The 18,597-nt window shown below is 37.8% G+C and overlaps 1 protein-coding gene across 1 annotated transcript; it reads left to right on the forward strand.

The window, feature by feature from the left end:
- The first annotated feature begins 3,253 nt into the window (after positions 1 to 3,253).
- On the forward strand, positions 3,254 to 3,763 carry LOC124917275 (18.1 kDa class I heat shock protein-like). Its single transcript, XM_047457746.1, has one exon. It carries the CDS (start codon positions 3,269 to 3,271, stop codon positions 3,746 to 3,748), a length of 480 nt encoding a protein of 159 aa, XP_047313702.1. The 5' UTR covers positions 3,254 to 3,268; the 3' UTR covers positions 3,749 to 3,763.
- The last annotated feature ends 14,834 nt before the right edge of the window (positions 3,764 to 18,597 follow it).

Genomic DNA, 18,597 nt, shown 5'->3' on the forward strand with positions numbered 1-18,597 from the left:
TAATAAAAATAATAATATTTTGTTTGTAATTAAAAAAATGTGTAATTTCACATAAGCACCTCCTTTGTTTATGTGTAAAAAAATGTTGACCGTGTAAATAAGAAATGAGCAAAATCAAATAATAATAAATGTATAAAGAGTTTTATTAAACAAGTTAGTGTATAAGGAGACATTTCAAACTAAATGCCATGTATGAGAAGTAAAATACCTATTATCAAAAACTAACCAAATTTTTCATGATCCACATAAAAAAACCGATTAGGGCGTCACGAGGTATCTCAATTCCAAAACATCTTAACAAACCTTTTTTTTTGTCATATTCTTAGGGTAGCCCAATCGTATATCTAAGTGAATTGATTGTGTATATAATATTTTATAGTTAAAATAAAAAAAACTGTGTTATATATTTTTTGAAAATGTTTTATTTTGATTAATTGATTAAGTGTGGATCGCAACTTAGGGTAAACCCGGAATTGGTTTATCTGTAATTAGGGTTTAACATTTGGCTTCTTTTTTTCCTTAGCGTTTGGCTTCCCATTGTGCAGAATGCTTTCCTTTGCAAGTCTTCCAAAAACCTTGAGAAAAAGCATTCTTCCTCCTTTGTTTCGAACCGGTCGCTGCATTTGGATGCATATTTGTTTTACCTTAAAACATGCCTACTCACTTATTTATCTTCTCCTTGCTTTGCCAAAAGGACCACCATTTACAGTCATGGGATCGTTCGAACTTTTCCACCGCCCATTTCGCTCTTTTTAATTTGTTCATTTTCATTGAACAATTCAAGTTCATCATATGTAGTATATTTTCATAAGTTGAATTCATCTCATTTTAATCAATCATTTGTGCACACTAATACCTCCACCATTTTAAGATTAAATTTCTCTTAAAAAGATCAATTATCCTTTTACTCTAGACTCACTAACAACCGTTGAGGATGACATTGTAAAATTATCCTTGATAGTAATTGAAAGGATTGGGTATTTAGTTTTACTCATTTGCACCGTTTCAAGAGATTAAAAGTTTGGTTGAATCTCTTTTCAATCTTATCGTCTATAGATAACATATATTGAATAATATAATAATATAATTATATTTTGATTTTATTTTGAAAAATTATGTTTTTATAATTAAATTAATATTAAATATATTTATTTCCTTATAAGTATTATATATATATATTAATTTATAAATATTATTTAAGTATATCTCGATATACCAAAATTTTAAAAATCTAATACATTTACCATACAAATAATAATTTCGGTATCGATACCATACCTTACATTTTTTTGGTATACCTTAAAAATCGATATTTTTGATATATTACGGTACAATATTTTCGATATACCTATAATATCAATAATTTTCCCACCCATACGTCCGACCAGGACCAAGAGATCCGACTAAAGATCTTCGGTCAAGTCCGAGAGGTCTGATCGATAAATTTTTGCTAGGACCGAGAGGTCCGATCAAGATTTTTCAGCCAAGACTGAGAGGTTCGGCTGAGGATTTTTACATTCGACCAAGAAAGTGAACCTAGGATTAATGAGTCTCACACCTGGTCGAATACTCCTGAATTTGGACCGAGAATTCTAGACAAGGACCGAGAGACCTTAGTACCCCCAACCGAGAGACTTTCGCACCTTCATCGAGGATCATGAACCTAGATAGAGGGGTACTCGAATAGGATCGGGGCCTTTTTATCCCCGACCGAGGAAAAGGAACCTAAGACATAGGACACCGGTCCTAAGACATGTTTGGTTCCAATTTTCAAATTCCAAAATTATTTTTTGTAATTTTGGAACCTCAAATTATTTACTAAAAATCCCGAAAAAAAATAGATACTGATTTCAAAATATTTTTGGGATATTTTCACAAAAATATTTTGACAAAGGCTCGTTTATGATTTATTTTTAAACTCTACTGTCTTTTAAACTTATGTTCTTCAAGTATTTTCTTCCTTAGTCATCATCAACAACATGTACCAGCATTTAAATAATTGTTGTTATAATTTTTTTAATACACAAAAACATAAGTATATTTAGGACCGGAAGAATAATCGGTTAAAATAAATGTTATACAACCGATTTTCAAAACCAAATTTATTAATAGAGATCGTTTTTAAAACGGGTACGGAGGATAAAATGTGAAATCTTTTTTCTGAGTATCACCAAACAATGAATTGAAAAAATTCTGCCTAAAAATATGTTTGTACACGTATGCCTTTTTTTATTAATTTTAAAAAAAATTAATTAGTTCAGTTTCAAATAAATAATCTATTAAAATAATTATTTTTAATTAATTTATTAAAGATTATCCATAAATAAAATTTTAATTTGATTATAATAAATCTAAAAATTTTAAACTTAAACCCAAATTAATTAATTCAAAATCTATGAGGAATTATTTAAAATAATTATCAATTTAAAAAAATTTTAACATACAAACTAAGGTTAAAGTTCTCTAATCTCGAACTTTTCTGAAAAATATGAATATTTCATAATCACAGTTTAACAATTATGTTATAATTTGAAAATGGTAATAAAAATATTTGACAAAAATGATAAACACATACAAAATATGTAAAATTCATTTGACTATCATATTATAACTAGTTTACTGTTATTTTTTTTTTTTTTTGTCAATTATTTTTTATTTAATTTTAAATGGTTATTTAAAAGATTATAGAATTAATATTATAAATATATTTAAAATAAGTTAAATTATTTATTGATGTACTGTAAATTTTTGACAGGTTTATATTATTCAATTAAAATAATATTTTTAATTTATTTATATTTTTTTTATTATACTATAATTATTCAGTTATGTGATTTATTTTTTTACATTATTATTTGATCCTATAATATTGATTTATTTAATTTAATATTTATAAAATAATTTAATAAATATATGTTTTTTTATCATTATTTTTAAATCGAAAATATATATATATATATATATATTCAAATTATTAAATAAAATGATGTTTTTTTATTAAAATTATTTGATTTGATATTTTTTTTAATATGTATATAATATAAAATAGAGATCATCGTGTTCGTACACGTGTTCTATGATGATTAGATCTCTAGGCCATGTGAGATAGCCCTCGAAATTACTAGAATTGTCTCTCCCGGCCTTTAAATGCACTAGCACGCAGCCGATCCAAGGCCAATTGAAGTGAAGTGCAGAGTATTGAAGTGATATATATATTTGTACAAAGAAAGCTTTCTATCAATTTTCAAGATAATCGGCACGTACAGAGATGGCCTTAATTCCGAGCATTTTCGGTGGTCGACGAAGCAACGTCTTCTTCGATCCCTTCTCTCAAGACCTCTGGGATTCGACCTTCGAATCAGGATTAATCCCTTTCTCCTCCTCCAATTCCTCTCACCGCGAGACCTCGGCCTTCGCAGCCGCCAGAATCGACTGGAAGGAAACGCCGGAGGCTCACGTGTTTACGGCAGACTTACCTGGGCTGAAGAAGGACGAGGTCAAAGTGGAGGTCGAAGAAGATCGGGTTCTTCAGATCAGCGGGGAGAGGAACAAGGAACAGGAAGAGAAGACCGATAAGTGGCATCGGCTGGAGCGGAGCAGCGGAAAGTTCCAGCGCCGGTTCAGGTTGCCGGAGAATGCCAAGATGGAGCAGATAAAGGCGACCATGGAGAACGGTGTCCTCAAGGTGACCGTGCCAAAGGAGCCCGAGAACAAGCCGGAGGTGAAGTCAATTGACATTTCCGGCTGAGAAGAGGTTCGCAGAAAAAGCCTTAATAATAATCATAATAATTATCTTCGTGGGAGTCTTGAGTTGTCAAAAGGATTTTCAGTATGAGTTTGTGTTTGTATCCATCCGGTGATGGAAGTAAATGAAGTCAAGTTTTCAACTTATTTGTTAAAAGTCTATCAGTAAAATTAAATAATATGAACATGTTTTTTTTTTAATACATAAAGGAGAATTTACATTCGAAGAGAATGTTTTACTGCTTGTTTCAATTTTGTTACAAAAATGATAATAGTGTTGACTTGATCATAACTAATAGTATTTTAAGACAAAAAAAATCCTTTTATATAGGAGAAATATTATTCTTTCAAATTTAGATAGGCATTATGTCCCACTATTTCAAACAGAAATAAACAATTAAACATCTTTATTAAAAAGGTCTCCAAAGAACTAAAATTTTAAATTGTTATTAAGACTTTTCAAATAAATTATATAATAAAGTTGTACTAGAAGTGAATAGCCAAAATGATCTATATGAATTAAATCCTAATAATATATATGAGAAAAGAATACTACAATTAACATTAGCGGAAGTGTACCTTGTACTCGTCATCTCTTTCCTTATATTTGAAAGATTCTTTAGTTTTCTCTTCCTTTAGAAGTGGGATGGATCTTCCAATTGATGAGTACGTCAAATTTTATTTTTCTTTCTCTGTTGATGGAGACGCAAAGAGGAAATTGAATCGTACATCAATTGGGGACCATTCCGTTACAAAATAACCATAATGTTAGTTATTTTGGTTTAAACATTTCTAATTTAGCCCCTTCATAAAATTAAAAAGTCCACTTAGGTATCCTCACTTTATATTCATGACAAATACACCCATTAGTCTATAAACTTGATTTCTAATTAGATCACATTATTTTGGCTTAATTAAAAGATGACATTTGCACAATTATTTATTATAATTGTGACCCATAAATTCCAACAATCTCCCATTGGATCACGTATTACAAAAATAAATGTAACAATCATAATGCGCCCGAAGTTTTGTGTCATCTCATTCATATGTTGTATAAACAATTTTATCAATTAACTATATCAATATAGGACCAAAGAGCTCGTCGTTGTATTTATTCACAACTAGACCCAACAATGATCACATAAATCAATACAATTAACTAACAAATCATATCATGAATGTGAGGAATGAAAATTCCATGCACGGTGATCTTTTTATGTCAATTTTCAATTGGTCCTACTTAAGTGAGATCAAACTTTTAACATTATTGTACAAAATATCTTTAAACATTATCATAACTGAAAAATAAAACATAAGTGTATACACAAATACTTTAAAGTCATAGAACAACAATGTAATATAAACTCCCACTTAAACTAAAGATCCTCAAATACTAAAATACCCATGTGATCAGTGTGCTCATGAAAGATCTTGGGTACCAAGCCTTTTGTAAGAGGATCTGCTAACATGAAGTTTGTTCCTATATGTTCTATGCTTAATTGTCTATTTTGTACCATTTCTTTAACAACAAGGAATTTAATGTCAATAAATTTTGACTTTGTTGTACTCCTGTTGTTATGGGAATATAATACGGCCGATCTGTTGTCACAGTACAGTTTTAGTGGTCTTTCAATTCCTTCCATAATACACAGCCCTGTGACAAAATTTCTTAGCCATAAACCATGATTTGATGCCTCATAACATGCTATGAATTCATCTGCCATGGTAGAAGAAGCTACAAGAGTTTGTTTAGCACTCTTCTAGGATATATCTCCTCCAGCTAACAGATAAACATAGCCTGAAGTCGATCTTCTACTATCTTGGCATCCCGCAAAATCAGAATCAGAATACCCAATGATCTCAAACTTATTTGACCTCTGATATATGAGCATGCAATCTCTTATTTTCTTTAAGTATCTCATAACCCTTTTGGCTGCTTTCCAATGATCTAATCCCGCGTTACTAAGATATCTGCCTAAAAACTCCAACAATATACGCAATATCAGGACGCGTACATACTTGAGCATACATCAAACTCCCAATAACTGAAGCATAGGGAATTGATTTCATTTCTTCAATTTGAAGATTTCCTTTTTGGCATTGATTGAGACTAAATTTGTCTCCTTTAGTGACAGGGGTATCTAAAGGTTTACTATGAAACATTCCATACCTTTTAAGCACTGTATCAATATAGTTTCTTTGAAATAACCCAAGGATACCTCGAGAACGGTCTCGATATATTTGGATTCCTAATACAAAAGAAGCTTCGCCAAGATCTTTCATCTCAAAAATCTTTGATAAAAAATTCTTGGTTTCATACAATATGCTTAAATCATTTGTGGCAAATAGTATGTCATCAACATACAAAATCAAAAAAATATGCTTACTCCCAACAAATTTCTGATACACACATTCATCAACGACATTTACCTCGAAACCAAATGAGATAATAATTTGATGAAATTTTTGATACCATTGACGAGAAGCTTGTTTGAGCCCATAAATGGATTTTCTCAATTTACATACCATATGCTTTGAGTCTTCTGACACAAAATTTTCTGGTTGCACCATATATATTGTTTCTTCAATGTCTCCATTGAGAAACGCTGTCTTGACATCCATTTGGTGAAGCTCCATATCAAACTGTGCAACAAATGCCATGATTGTCCTAAAAGAGTCATTCGATGAAATTGGAGAAAAGGTCTGTTTAAAGTCAATCCCTTCCTTCTGAGAATAACCTTTTGCTACAAGACGAGCCTTATATTTGTCAACATTACCCTTTGAATCCCGTTTGGTTTTAAAAATCCATTTACAACCAATAGGTTTCTTTCCTTCTGGTAACGTGACAAGTTCCTAAACTTTATTGTGATAGAAAAATTAAGTAAGTTAATTTTCAAACCGGCCACACATTACAAGTTTTGAATATTTATTCTAAATAATCAAAAAGGGAGAAATTGATAGAAAAATTAAGTAAGTTAATTTTTGGAACCGGCCAGACAAACTAAACAGTTGTTAACTTTCATGTGCAGATACAGATCAAAACCGTATGAACCGGTTGGGACATCATATACCGATACAGATCAAAACCATATGAACCGGTTGGGACATCATATACCGGTTGTTGTTATACTTCAAAGAAATCAGTTCCAAGTGATCAAGTTAAAGATCAGAGGAATCGGTTTTTACTCTCTCAAGCGACCGGTCAGAAAAGACAAAAGCTCTCATACCAGCCGGATCATACTGCACGAGACACAAAACCGGAAGGTTCAAACTTCAAGAGTGACGTACCATGACGAAACAGACGTGTTTTGAAAGAATAAAATAAGATCAGATTCGATCGGAAGCATGCGAGGAAAGCAATGATGCTTTATTGATCTGAAGTTGACAACCTGAGGTTCATGTTCAACATGTGTCCAAATCTGAAAACCGATTATGTCATCTTCTGCTCAGAGCTGCCTGCATGACTGCCAAGTGTTGAGGAAGGTGAAGCGTGCAAGCAACCTCTCTGCACCGGCGTGATAACGATTAACCAATCCAGAGGAGAGAGAAGAAAGTGACTGTTGGCTCTTCTCAGCTATAAAAGGAAGACGAAACGTCTTCATTTAATGCAGTTGTGAAGTTAAAGATTACGAAAAACAAATCATCAAAACATTAAGTTAGAGAGATAAACTGTTATATTCCAAAACCGGTGTGTCTAAAACCGGAAGCTTTCTGTATTGTGTTGAGTTGTTGTATTACATCAAAGTGTGAGTTGGTGTAACCGGCGAGTAGCGAAGTTGGGCTCGACCGGCAGTGTTGTTGTAACTATAAAAGTTAGTGGAGATCCTTCTCATAACCTGAGAAGAAGGGGTGACGTAGGAGGGTTTGCTCCGAACATCCATAAAAATCCTTGTCTCGTGTTCTTTCTTTCGTTTTCATTACTTACTTACTCAACCTAACCTCAAACCAATCGTACTCCGTAAACCGGTCCACTCATATCCATAAAACCGACTCCTTCTAAAACATCATCTAAAGTCGCATACGTTGCTTCAAACTGAAACAGACATTTCCGCCCTTGAACCTGGTTCAAGAGTCTGTGACAGCTTGTGTAGTGCTGAGAACGGTTTTAGTCTCTAACCGGACTATCACTAAAGTGTGTTGTGTGTTGTAAGCGGCCACCCTTCATGAAACCGGAAACACCCCGGTCCTCCAAGGGCGTCCCCGATCCTAACAAGTGGTATCAGACCCAGGATCTTAGCACTCAAGCAACCGAAGAAGATGGGAAGCATGACCCACAGCGACAAGCCACCAATGCTAAACAGCGAAGCGTTTAGCAGTTGGAAGAAACAGATGTATCTACATCTGATTACATTAGATGATGAGATGAGCCGAGTCCTGAAAGAGGGACCGATCAAGATCAACAAGGAGGCAGACCTATGGACGAATGAAGATCGAAGACGAAGTAAACTAGACAACCATTGCATGAGGCACATCTACAAGGCTATAGATGATAACACTTTGAACAAAATATCAGAGTGTGAAAATGCAAAGGAAGCCTGGGAAACGATCTTTCAGATCCATGAGGGAAACGAAAGAACTAAGGAGAACAAAATCTTGGTGGCTACACAGAAATACGAAAACATCAGGATGAAACCGGGGGAAAACATGAAGAAATTCAGCAACCGGTTCACCAGTGTAGTCAAGGAGCTTCAAACACTCGGAAAGAAGTATGACAACCGAGAAGTAATCATCAAAGTCCTAAGATCTCTGCCAAGCACGTGGGATATCAAGACCATGGTGATGAGGGAATTAAACACCCTTGAGAAGATGAAGTTGCATGATGTGTTCGAGGATCTAAAAGCCTACGAGTTTGAGATCAAGTCTCGGATCGAAGACGAAGCATCCACATCAACCGCAACCAGAGCTTTGGTTACATTGGTGGAACCGGCGGTCCAAGTATCAACCGTTCCGGCTCCAGTCAAAAGCACCGATTAGATTACTGAAGATGTGATGGCGATGCTAGCTCAGAAATTCGGGAAATTCATGAAGAAGAGCCAGCCACCATCTAACAATGATTTTAATTATAACTATGTAGATAAATCAAACAAAAGATGCTATAACTGTGACGGTTTTGGACATTTCAGGTCAGAGTGTAGAAAACCAAGGAGAGACGATAGAAAACCGGAAGGAAACTATCAGGGGAACAATTATCAAAGCAACCGGTACCAGGGAAAAAACTACCAGGGGAACAACTACCGGAGAAACGACAACCAACGAAACGACTACCGGAGAAATGATGATCAGCATGCAGACGAAGGAAAGGAGATTTAGAAGGCGCTCATTGCATCCGACGGTGGAAGCGAGTGGGCATACTCAGATAATGAAGACGGTGAAGAAAGAGTAACCTGCTTCATAGCAAACGACGAAGAGGTATTTGATTTCTCTTCTAACGAGTTTACCAAAGAAGATTTGATTTCTGCACTCAACGAAATGGTTGCTGAGTTCAGAAACATATCTGCATACATACCAGTTCCGCTCGAATCTAAAACCGAACAATTAAATAATGTATATGATAAAACTTGTGAAATCGAAATGCACGAACCAGATGAACTATTCTCCGATAATGAGAAGACAGTTCAACCGGTAACCAAAACCGATGAACGAGCAATGTACGTCACGGCTGCATGGGAGAGATCACGTCAAGCTGTAAAACAAATGTGTAACTATAAAAGACACCCTAAGTGTAGGTATGGTATCGGTTATGAACCAAATAAACAAAAAGAATCAAAACAGCCTAACGGGATAAAACTCACGAAGAACAATCTTCCGTTTATAAAATTTGTCAAGAGTTCACAAACCGAAAATGACTTAAAACCGGAAGAAACGCTTAAATATGTAAGCCCTACTGAATCAGAAAAATGGCTTCATCCTGAGAGAAGGAAGGTAAACCGGATGTCGAATAAACCCAATAAAACTCGACATCAAAGAAACTCATCACAACATAAGGCATTCTTGAGCAACAGCCAAGAAGTTAAGCCAAATATTATAAAAACAGATACCGGGAAAGTGATCCGACTTATTCAAGTTTGGATTCCAAAGGGACTAATCAACCATGGACCCAACTGAATGTGGGTACCAAAAAGGTGTAAATAATTGTTTGTTGCAGGTGAGGAGGAGCAACCGGTTAAAGAATTCAGAATGGTACCTGGACAGCGGATGTTCAAGGCATATGACCGGAAACAAAGAGCTACTAACCGACATCAAGTACGAAACCGGAGCAATCATCACATTCGGGGACAACTCGAAAGGTAAAACCGTGGGCAAGGGTAAGATTGTTCATGGTAATCTATCCATAAGCAATGTATTATTGGTAGAAGAACTGCGTTTTAACTTGTTAAGCATAAGTCAAATGTGTGATGTGGGTTACAAAGTTGAATTTCATAAAAACTCATGTTTAGTTAAAAACCAAGATAATAAAATTCTGTTAACCGGTAACCGGATGGGAAACATTTACAAAGTTGATTGGAAAACTGATTTTGAAAAACCTGTGTGTATGATAGTCGGAAATGATCCAAACTGGCTTTGGCATAAACGGTTAAACCACTTGAATTTCAAAACGATTAACTTCATTTGTTCCAAGGAACTAGTTCACGGTTTTCCAAACGTTAAATTCTCAAAAGATAAAGTATGTGCTGCATGTCAAATGGGTAAACAAGTAAAAATCATCTTTCAAAAGTAAAGGAAATTATCAATCTGAACGATGCTTAGAACTCTTGCATATGGATCTGTTTGGTCCGGTCAAAGTAACTAGTTTAGGAGGCATGCATTATACTATGGTAGTTATTGATGATTATTCTAAATTTACTTGGGTTACTTTTCTAGCTTCTAAAAGTCAAGCAACTCCAAACCTGATTAAACTAATTTTGAGAATACAAAATGAAAAATCTATTCGAGTAAACAAAATCAGAAGCGATAGAGGAACTGAGTTTATAAACACTAATTTAACTACTTTTCTTGATGACTCCGGTATTAGACACGAGCTGTCTAGTGCCAGAACTCCTCAACAAAATGGCCTGGCTGAGAGAAGAAACCGGACTCTCAAGGAAGCCGCAAGGTCAATGATAGCTGATTCGGGTATTGCTCAAAAATTTTGGGCTGAAGCTATCAATACCGCATGCTATACACAAAATCGATCTTTAGTAACTAAACGGTTTTCTAAAACTCCTTTTGAAATTTACTTTGATCAAATTCCAAGTGTACGATATTTTCGAATTTTTGGTAGCAAATGTTTTGTTCACAATAACGACAAGAATTACTTGACCGCTTTTGATGCTAAATCCGATGAGGGAATAATGTTGGGATATTCAGCTGTGAGTAAAGCCTACAGAATATATACAATACTAGGACTTTAACAGTTGAAGAAGCCGCACACGTTGTTTTCGATTAATCGGTTGAACGAAACACTGCATTACCCTTCGATCTTCACAATAGAATGGAAAATTTTAATATCTATTCTGATGATGAAGACGAGGTTCCGGTTTTTAGACGATTTGTCAAGAACCAAGCGGTTGATGCTGAACCTCAGCCTGATCAAGCTACTTTACCGCAAAAAGTTGACGCTTCAGTTTCTACTGAAGAAATCGGTCGGTCTGACTCTGTTCAACCTACCGATCAGTCTAACCTTGATCATCCAACCGAAAGCTTGATAGACACGTCTCGGATTAACCTCAGAAGGAACAAAAATCATCCTCTTGAACTAGTAATAGGTAACATATCCTCACCCGTCCGAACTAGGCAACAAAATTTGGATCACTATGAAAACTCAGCTTTCATATCACAAATTGAGCCGAAAAAGGTGGATGAAGCATTGTTAGATCCAGATTGGATCTTAGCAATGCAAGAGGAATTAAACGAGTTTGAGAGAAATAAAGTCTGGTACCTAGTCCCTAGACCGAAGAACAAACCAGTTATAGGAACACGATGGGTATTCAGAAATAAACTCAATGAAGACGGTTTAGTTACGAGGAACAAAGCCCGGTTAGTGGCTCAAGGCTATAAACAGGAAGAAGACATTAATTTTGAAGAATCATTTGCCCCTGTAGCTAGACTTGAGGCCATTAGAATATTTTTAGCATATGCAGCTTTTAAAAACTTCAAAGTTTTCAAATGGATGTTAAGAGTGCTTTTCTAAACGGTAAGGTAAATGAAGAGGTGTACGTTAATCAACCTCCAGGTTTCAAAAATCCAGAACACGAAAATCATGTTTACCGGCTGAATAAAGCCCTTTACGGTTTGAAACAGGCTCCAAGAGCTTGGTATGACACATTGACGCAATTTTTGTTTACTCACAAATTCACAATAGGTTCGGTAGACAAAACACTTTTCAAATTTGAAAGAAAGGAACAAATATTACTTGTTCAGATTTATGTTGATGATATCATATTCGGATCAACCGATCCAAAGTTATGTGACAAGTTTTCAAAAATGATGACTGATAGATTTCAAATGAGTATGATGGGAGAGTTGAGTTTCTTTCTAGGACTTCAGGTTAAGCAGATTGAAGCCGGAACCTTCATAAGCCAACCAAAGTATACAGCCGAACTGCTGAAGAAATTTGGAATGGATACATGTGCCGAAGCGGCTACGCCAATGAGTCCTTCCGTAAAGCTGGACAAAGATGATGATGGTCAAGCCGTTGACATCACAGCATATCGAGGAATGATCGGATCACTACTATATCTAACAGCCAGCCGACCCGACATTCTGTTTGCGGTTGGAGTGTGCGGAAGGTTCCAAGCAAATCCAAAGCAATCCCATTATACGGCGGCCAAAAGGATCCTAAAATATCTGAAGGGAACTCAAGAAGTGGGACTTTGGTACCCAAAAGACTCGATCTTCAACCTCATAAGCTACTCAGATGTCGATTACGCAGGATGCAAGATCGATAGAAAGAGCACAAGTGGAACCTGCCAGTTCCTAGGTGACCGGTTAGTTACTTGGAGCAGCAAGAAACAAACATCTGTTGCAACATCAACCACAGAGGCAGAATACATAGCGGCTGGAAGCTGTTGTGCACAACTTCTCTGGATCCAACAGCAACTAAGGGACTTCGGGATAGAAGCCAAGGAATCTCCAATCTTTTGTGACAACATCAGTGCTATAGCGATTACATACAATCCGGTGTTGCACTCAAGAACAAAGCATATCGATATAAGACACCATTTCATCCGGGAGCATGTTCAGGAGAAACACATCCGGCTGGAATATGTCTCAACCGAGCAACAAGTAGCGGATATATTCACAAAACCGCTACAGGAAGCTAAGTTTTCTCACTTTCGAAATATCTTGGGACTTACTAATCTTAATCAACTGATATCATGATTATGCATGCATGTAAGAAACCGGGATATGTGTTCAGGGAGAAGCTCTCGCTTCTCAAACCATATTCAAATAGGCCACTGTTAAATCAAAAATGCTAACCGGGAGGAAGCCTCCGGTTATGCCCGATTACTTCATTACTTCAAATCACATGTATATTTACTATACGGTTGAAATAACCAGGTTGAAGTAGATATAATAAATCCAAAGTTGAACAAACGTTGACATAAATCAACTTTTCTTCACAATCGGAACAAAAATATCCTACTAAAACCGGTCATGAAAAACCGCTTAGTACAAATGCATTCTGGTCTGATGGAATGAACTTCTCCGGTTAACCTGGGATGACTGACTGAGTTTTCATGCATATTTTGAAAAATGAAATCTGTAATCAATAAAAACAGTCTACCACAATCAAGATGACGACATGTGTCCATCATCAAGAGAGGGAGACTAACATCTTGTCAATAGATATTTGTCATCATTAATATCTTGGTAATAATTAGATTTTGCCTTGGAAATAAACATTATTTACTTCAACAAGTTAAAGCCTATTAAATAACTGATGACATCATCAAGCATGCTTAAGCCTATTAATATAGCCGAACCCCTGGCTATATAAACCACCCATAAACCTTCACAAATCTTCACAAGATTACTATTCACAAGTATCATTCTTGAGATTAACCTTCTCTCTCAAGAACATGAACTCCAACTCTCTAGCAAAGAAGATTCTATTGGCAGATTTTAATTCAATCTACCAATATGAAGATCACGAAGTCAAAGAAATGTTCTTAGCCGTAGAAAGAAGCGGGCTAAGAAGCTTCCTTGAGAACAGATTCATTCTCGACTACCTAGTAGTCGAAGAATTCTTCCAGACCGGAAAGGAAGTGCATCGAGATATAATCGTTGCACAAGTCTACGGTCAGAAATTCTTATTCAGTGAGACGGATTTCGCTGTATACTGCGGTTTGCCCACTAAAGGGGTAACCGACCTAACATACTCCCCGGTGACCATGGAAGAGATGTGTCGCCGGTTCTCAGGATCTGACATCCCGGTTAGACCCTGGGGTGCTAAAAGCCAACTATCTCATAAGTACCAGCTTCTCTGTGAGATCCTAGGAAAGTCCATTTTGGGCAGAGAGAAAAGCTACTACTACACCCAAAGGCTTTTCGAGATGATGATCGCTGTAACGGTTGGGACACCAGTTAACTGGTCCTGGATCATCTTCAGTAACCTGAAGAAGATGCTCCTCTCCAACAAAACCGGCTACGCTCCTCAGCTGAGCGGTTTTTGTGCAAGTCTGGACATCCACTCCGGACCGTTCGTAACCCTCCATCCAAGGCATGTGCTCACCAAGGAAAGAGTACAAGAGATGGTCGATCGGTGGGAAGCAGTCAAGGCTAAGAGAAATCAAGCAGATGAGTCATCTAACGTCTAGCCTGTCATTTTCCTTTGTCCTATTTTATCTCTTTTCCAAAACCGGTAATTTTGTTGTACTACCGGTTTTGTACATCAATCAATGAAGCAGATTTCTCTCCTCTGTTAAGTTAAAATCTAAAGTCATAAATGTTCAAAACATTTAATGTGACGTATCGAATCAAAACGAATCACTCTTGGAAACAGAAATCGTCATTCTCAAAAAGCATGCATGACTTGATTAGACAAGACATGTCTTTATTCTCTTGAAAAATCACAAAATCATTAATGACCAGACATAAACGGCTAGATTTTTCAAATATCCTCATTAAATTCTCTCAACCGTTCTAAGCTATAAAAGGGGACTCAACCCTCTATTCTCAAAACACATTTCCTGCTTTCCTTCTCTCAAGAGCTTAAAAAAATCACAGAAATCTCCTCAGCCTCTCTCACTCCTCCGCACAATGTTGGCCGAACTCAGAAATACCCTTATCGTCGATTTCGAAGACGTCAAAGACAGTGCATACTATGAATGTATTTTTCAACATATCATAGAATCGGGACTTCAAGGTTTTCTTAAAGGTTCAGACACTATCCTCGTGGAGGAGGTGTGTGAATTTTTCAACAACGGTCATGTTCTAGATGATGGCAGCATCCACACCATCGTCGACGGTCAATTCCTTCGGTTTACCGAAGAGGAATTCGCCAACTTCTTTCACCTTCCAACCGAAGGTTTTTCGGACTTCCCAACGCCGTTCCTGCCGGCTAAGGAAGACTTTTTCCAGATGTTCTCCTCTTCCAACGCTCCGATCAAGGACTTTGGAAAGAAAGAAACACTCGCTCCTCACTACCAAGTCCTGCATGACTTGGTTCAAAGGTCTATCATGGGCCGAATGCCTAACCAGAACTACAACCGGGAGGCTTTCGACATCATGATAGCCATCATTCGAAACTCGTCGATCAACTGGGCAACCTACCTTTTCAACAAACTGAAGATTTTCATGACCGCTGCAAGGGGAAGGACCAGTTTCGCTCCTCAAATCACCCGGTTCCTGATGTCTAAGCGCCACAACATTGGAACCGGGGTTCCGGTTGGACCATCCAACACCATCACCATGCTCATGATGCACAGGTGGATATCAAGGATTGAGGAACGGTCACCCGAAAACACCGTGGACAAGTGGTACGAAAGAATGGTGGAAGGGGAATGGTTCAAAGAAGACTAAGTTATCTGTCTTTCCTTTCCGGTTTTTGGTCATTTTGTTATACGACCAAAACCGCTCAATGATCACTATTTTTATTTATGAAATATTTAATTTTCAAAGTCTCCGGTTTTCATTCATATTTTTCTTTCCGATTTTTAAACTTATACACAAAAACTTAAGGTTAACCTAAAAACTTCCGGTTAACAAGTCTTCAAGTAAAACCGGAACTTCGAGCAAAACGAAAACTTGAAAAATTTACCGCCCACGGTTTTACCTCCCAAAATTTACCGCCCATGGGTTTTCCACATTTACCGTCGAAAGTTACTGCAGTAACTTTTGGAGGGAAAGTTGGCGCCAAAAACATCATTAAACGACGGTTCGTCTTCCAACCGTTCGGAACCGCCATCTATATAAATTCAAATTAGCCCATTCGACACATGTGCTTTCTCTCTCTAAAATTTCCAGATCTTCAAAGGCTCTCTTATCTTCGATCATCATCGTTCTTTATCCTCTCTTTTCAAAACCATCATGGATCTAGGCAAAGCTCCCTTCCAATGGATGTTGCAGGTAGATTTCGCAGATATTGATGAACACGCCGATGATAAAAACAAGGCTGTTCTTCAATCTTTAAGAGATTCTGGGTTGGAGGAGTTTCTATCTGGTCCGTTCACCATTTATCCGGCGGCCGTGACGGAGTTTCTGGCGACGGCGACGCTCACAAAGAGGAAGGTCTCAGCCACAGTCAACGGGAAGGACATTCTGATTACCGAAGAGTTATTTGCTGAAGCTCTCGGTCTGCCCAACACCGGTCTGGATCTAAAGACTGACCTAACCGCTGCAGAATCAAACGCTGTCCGGTTGGTGGTTTCTTTCTCAGATCAGGATCTGGTGATTCACTCTAGCCGGAAGAACAAGTTTAAACCGGAGTTCAGGTGGCTGCTGAACATCATCGCTCGCTCTCTTCAGGGAAGAGGAGGTAACTTCGATAACCTGACGTAACTCAAACTGAAAATGTTGATGGCCATTGTCCGCGGTGACAAAGTGGATTGGGGATATGTTATCTTCGAAGAATTCTGTGGAATGGTGATTAAGAAGGATGGTCGGATTCAGGCCTTCGCAATGCAGATTGTGAAAATCCTTATGTTTCTCAAGTTCGATCTTGGCGAAGGTGAACCGCTCCCTCTCAACAATATTCTCAACTCAGAGTCGGTGATTGAGAAACCCGATAAAGCGGTCAAGCCGGAGACTTCCAGAACAAAGTCGTCCAAAGGGACTAGTTCTTCCGCTCTGGCTGAAGAAGTCACCAAACAGAAGAAACCGAAGAGAAAGGCGGTTGAAACCGAAACCCCACAAGAACCGAAGGGGAGGAAGAAGGCAGTTGCAAGGAAGAGTTCCAACAAACCAGCGGACTCCGAGAAAACTCTTTCCTCGGATAATCCACCAGAAAGAACCGGAGACGTCTTTCAACCCATTCCCATCAACACCGTTATCCCTACCCCCATTCCATCTAACTCACCAAGGCAAACCGAATCCTCGGGGAGCCAGAAAACCGAATCAGCATCCAAGGAGGAAGCAGATGTTAGTATTCACTCTGAAACCTCCAAGTCACCAAGCAAACGAATTGAAGAGGTAATAGCCGACGTAGGCTTGAATACCTCTGAAGTAATTGAGAACGTAGTCCAAGACATTACAAAAGAAACCGAAGATGACGTGTCAAGTCGTCACAAATCAATTGATCAGGTTGAGATACCCGATCAGAGTGAAGTACAACCGGTCGAAGAAACGGCCAAAACAGCAGACATTACACCTCCAGCTCAGGAGGGTAATCTTGAAGAATAGGAACCATCCGGTTCCGCCGGGGGCAAGACAGCTCCAAGATGGGCCATCTGACTCAGCACCAATACCTGAAGGTTTTGTTCAAGTCAACAAAGGAAAAGGGGTTCTTGTCGAAGATTCAACGGAAATAGGAAAAGGTACGCTGCAAACCGGTCCTCAACTAGAAGTTATAACCGGGGACGAGGTCCCTTTTACCGCAGAAGAAGAAGATGAAGTTTTCAAGGAACTTCTCAAGGACATGAACAAGGGTGCAAGTGATGCGATAGCTCCATATCTCATGTGGGTAAAGCTCCGGTGTGAAACAAAGATATCCGACATGGCTCCAGGACTGAGCGGCAATAAGCATTGGGACAGACTCATCAGGCTGGAAGAGAGGGCCCTCCAATTAGCTCACACCAATCTTATCCAACCTGCCTTTAGCAAAACAGCAGTAATTCTTGAATATGCTCGGTTACAAGTAGTGGAGGATGCATTTAAAGAAACTGAAGGAAGAACGCTAACCCCGATCGAAATGAGAATGACAGAACGGTTCCGGACGGTACGAGAAAAGCTCATCCAAAGCCTCGACAATCATGATGCACAATGAAGAAAAGGTTGCCGAAGCCAACTCAATAATGCCGATCTACATCAAAGTAAGCCATTCTATGTGGTCGGTGAGTCATCCGGAACGGCGGAAAACCTGGAACAAGACTCTCCTCAAACTGTTAAGGCTCCGGAAATCGATCAAATGAAGCAAGCGGTGGTTGATACAATTGATTCATGCCTTGGAAGTTATAAAACCGCAACCGATGAGAGGATTGCAACGGCTGAAGCTAATCTGTCAAACACTATACGGGGATCTATCAAGTCCATGATAGATGAGGCTGTGCAGACCTCAGTCAAGTCCTTGATCACCGAGTCCATCCAAACCGCAACCGCTCCACTGTTAGATATGTTGCAGGCAATGGCTCTTCAAATTGGGGAGATGTCCAAAATTCAAGTCAGCAAGACTCAAGAGCAAATCGAGTCCGATGCTGAAACCGCCAAGAGGCT

Source organism: Impatiens glandulifera, unplaced genomic scaffold (genome assembly GCF_907164915.1).
Source record: "Impatiens glandulifera unplaced genomic scaffold, dImpGla2.1, whole genome shotgun sequence".
Lineage (NCBI taxonomy): Eukaryota > Viridiplantae > Streptophyta > Magnoliopsida > Ericales > Balsaminaceae > Impatiens > Impatiens glandulifera.

Bases quoted from the DNA above. Each gene is read 5' to 3' on its own strand.
- LOC124917275 (XM_047457746.1), top strand. From the start codon at position 3,269: ATGGCCTTAATTCCGAGCATTTTCGGTGGTCGACGAAGCAACGTCTTC.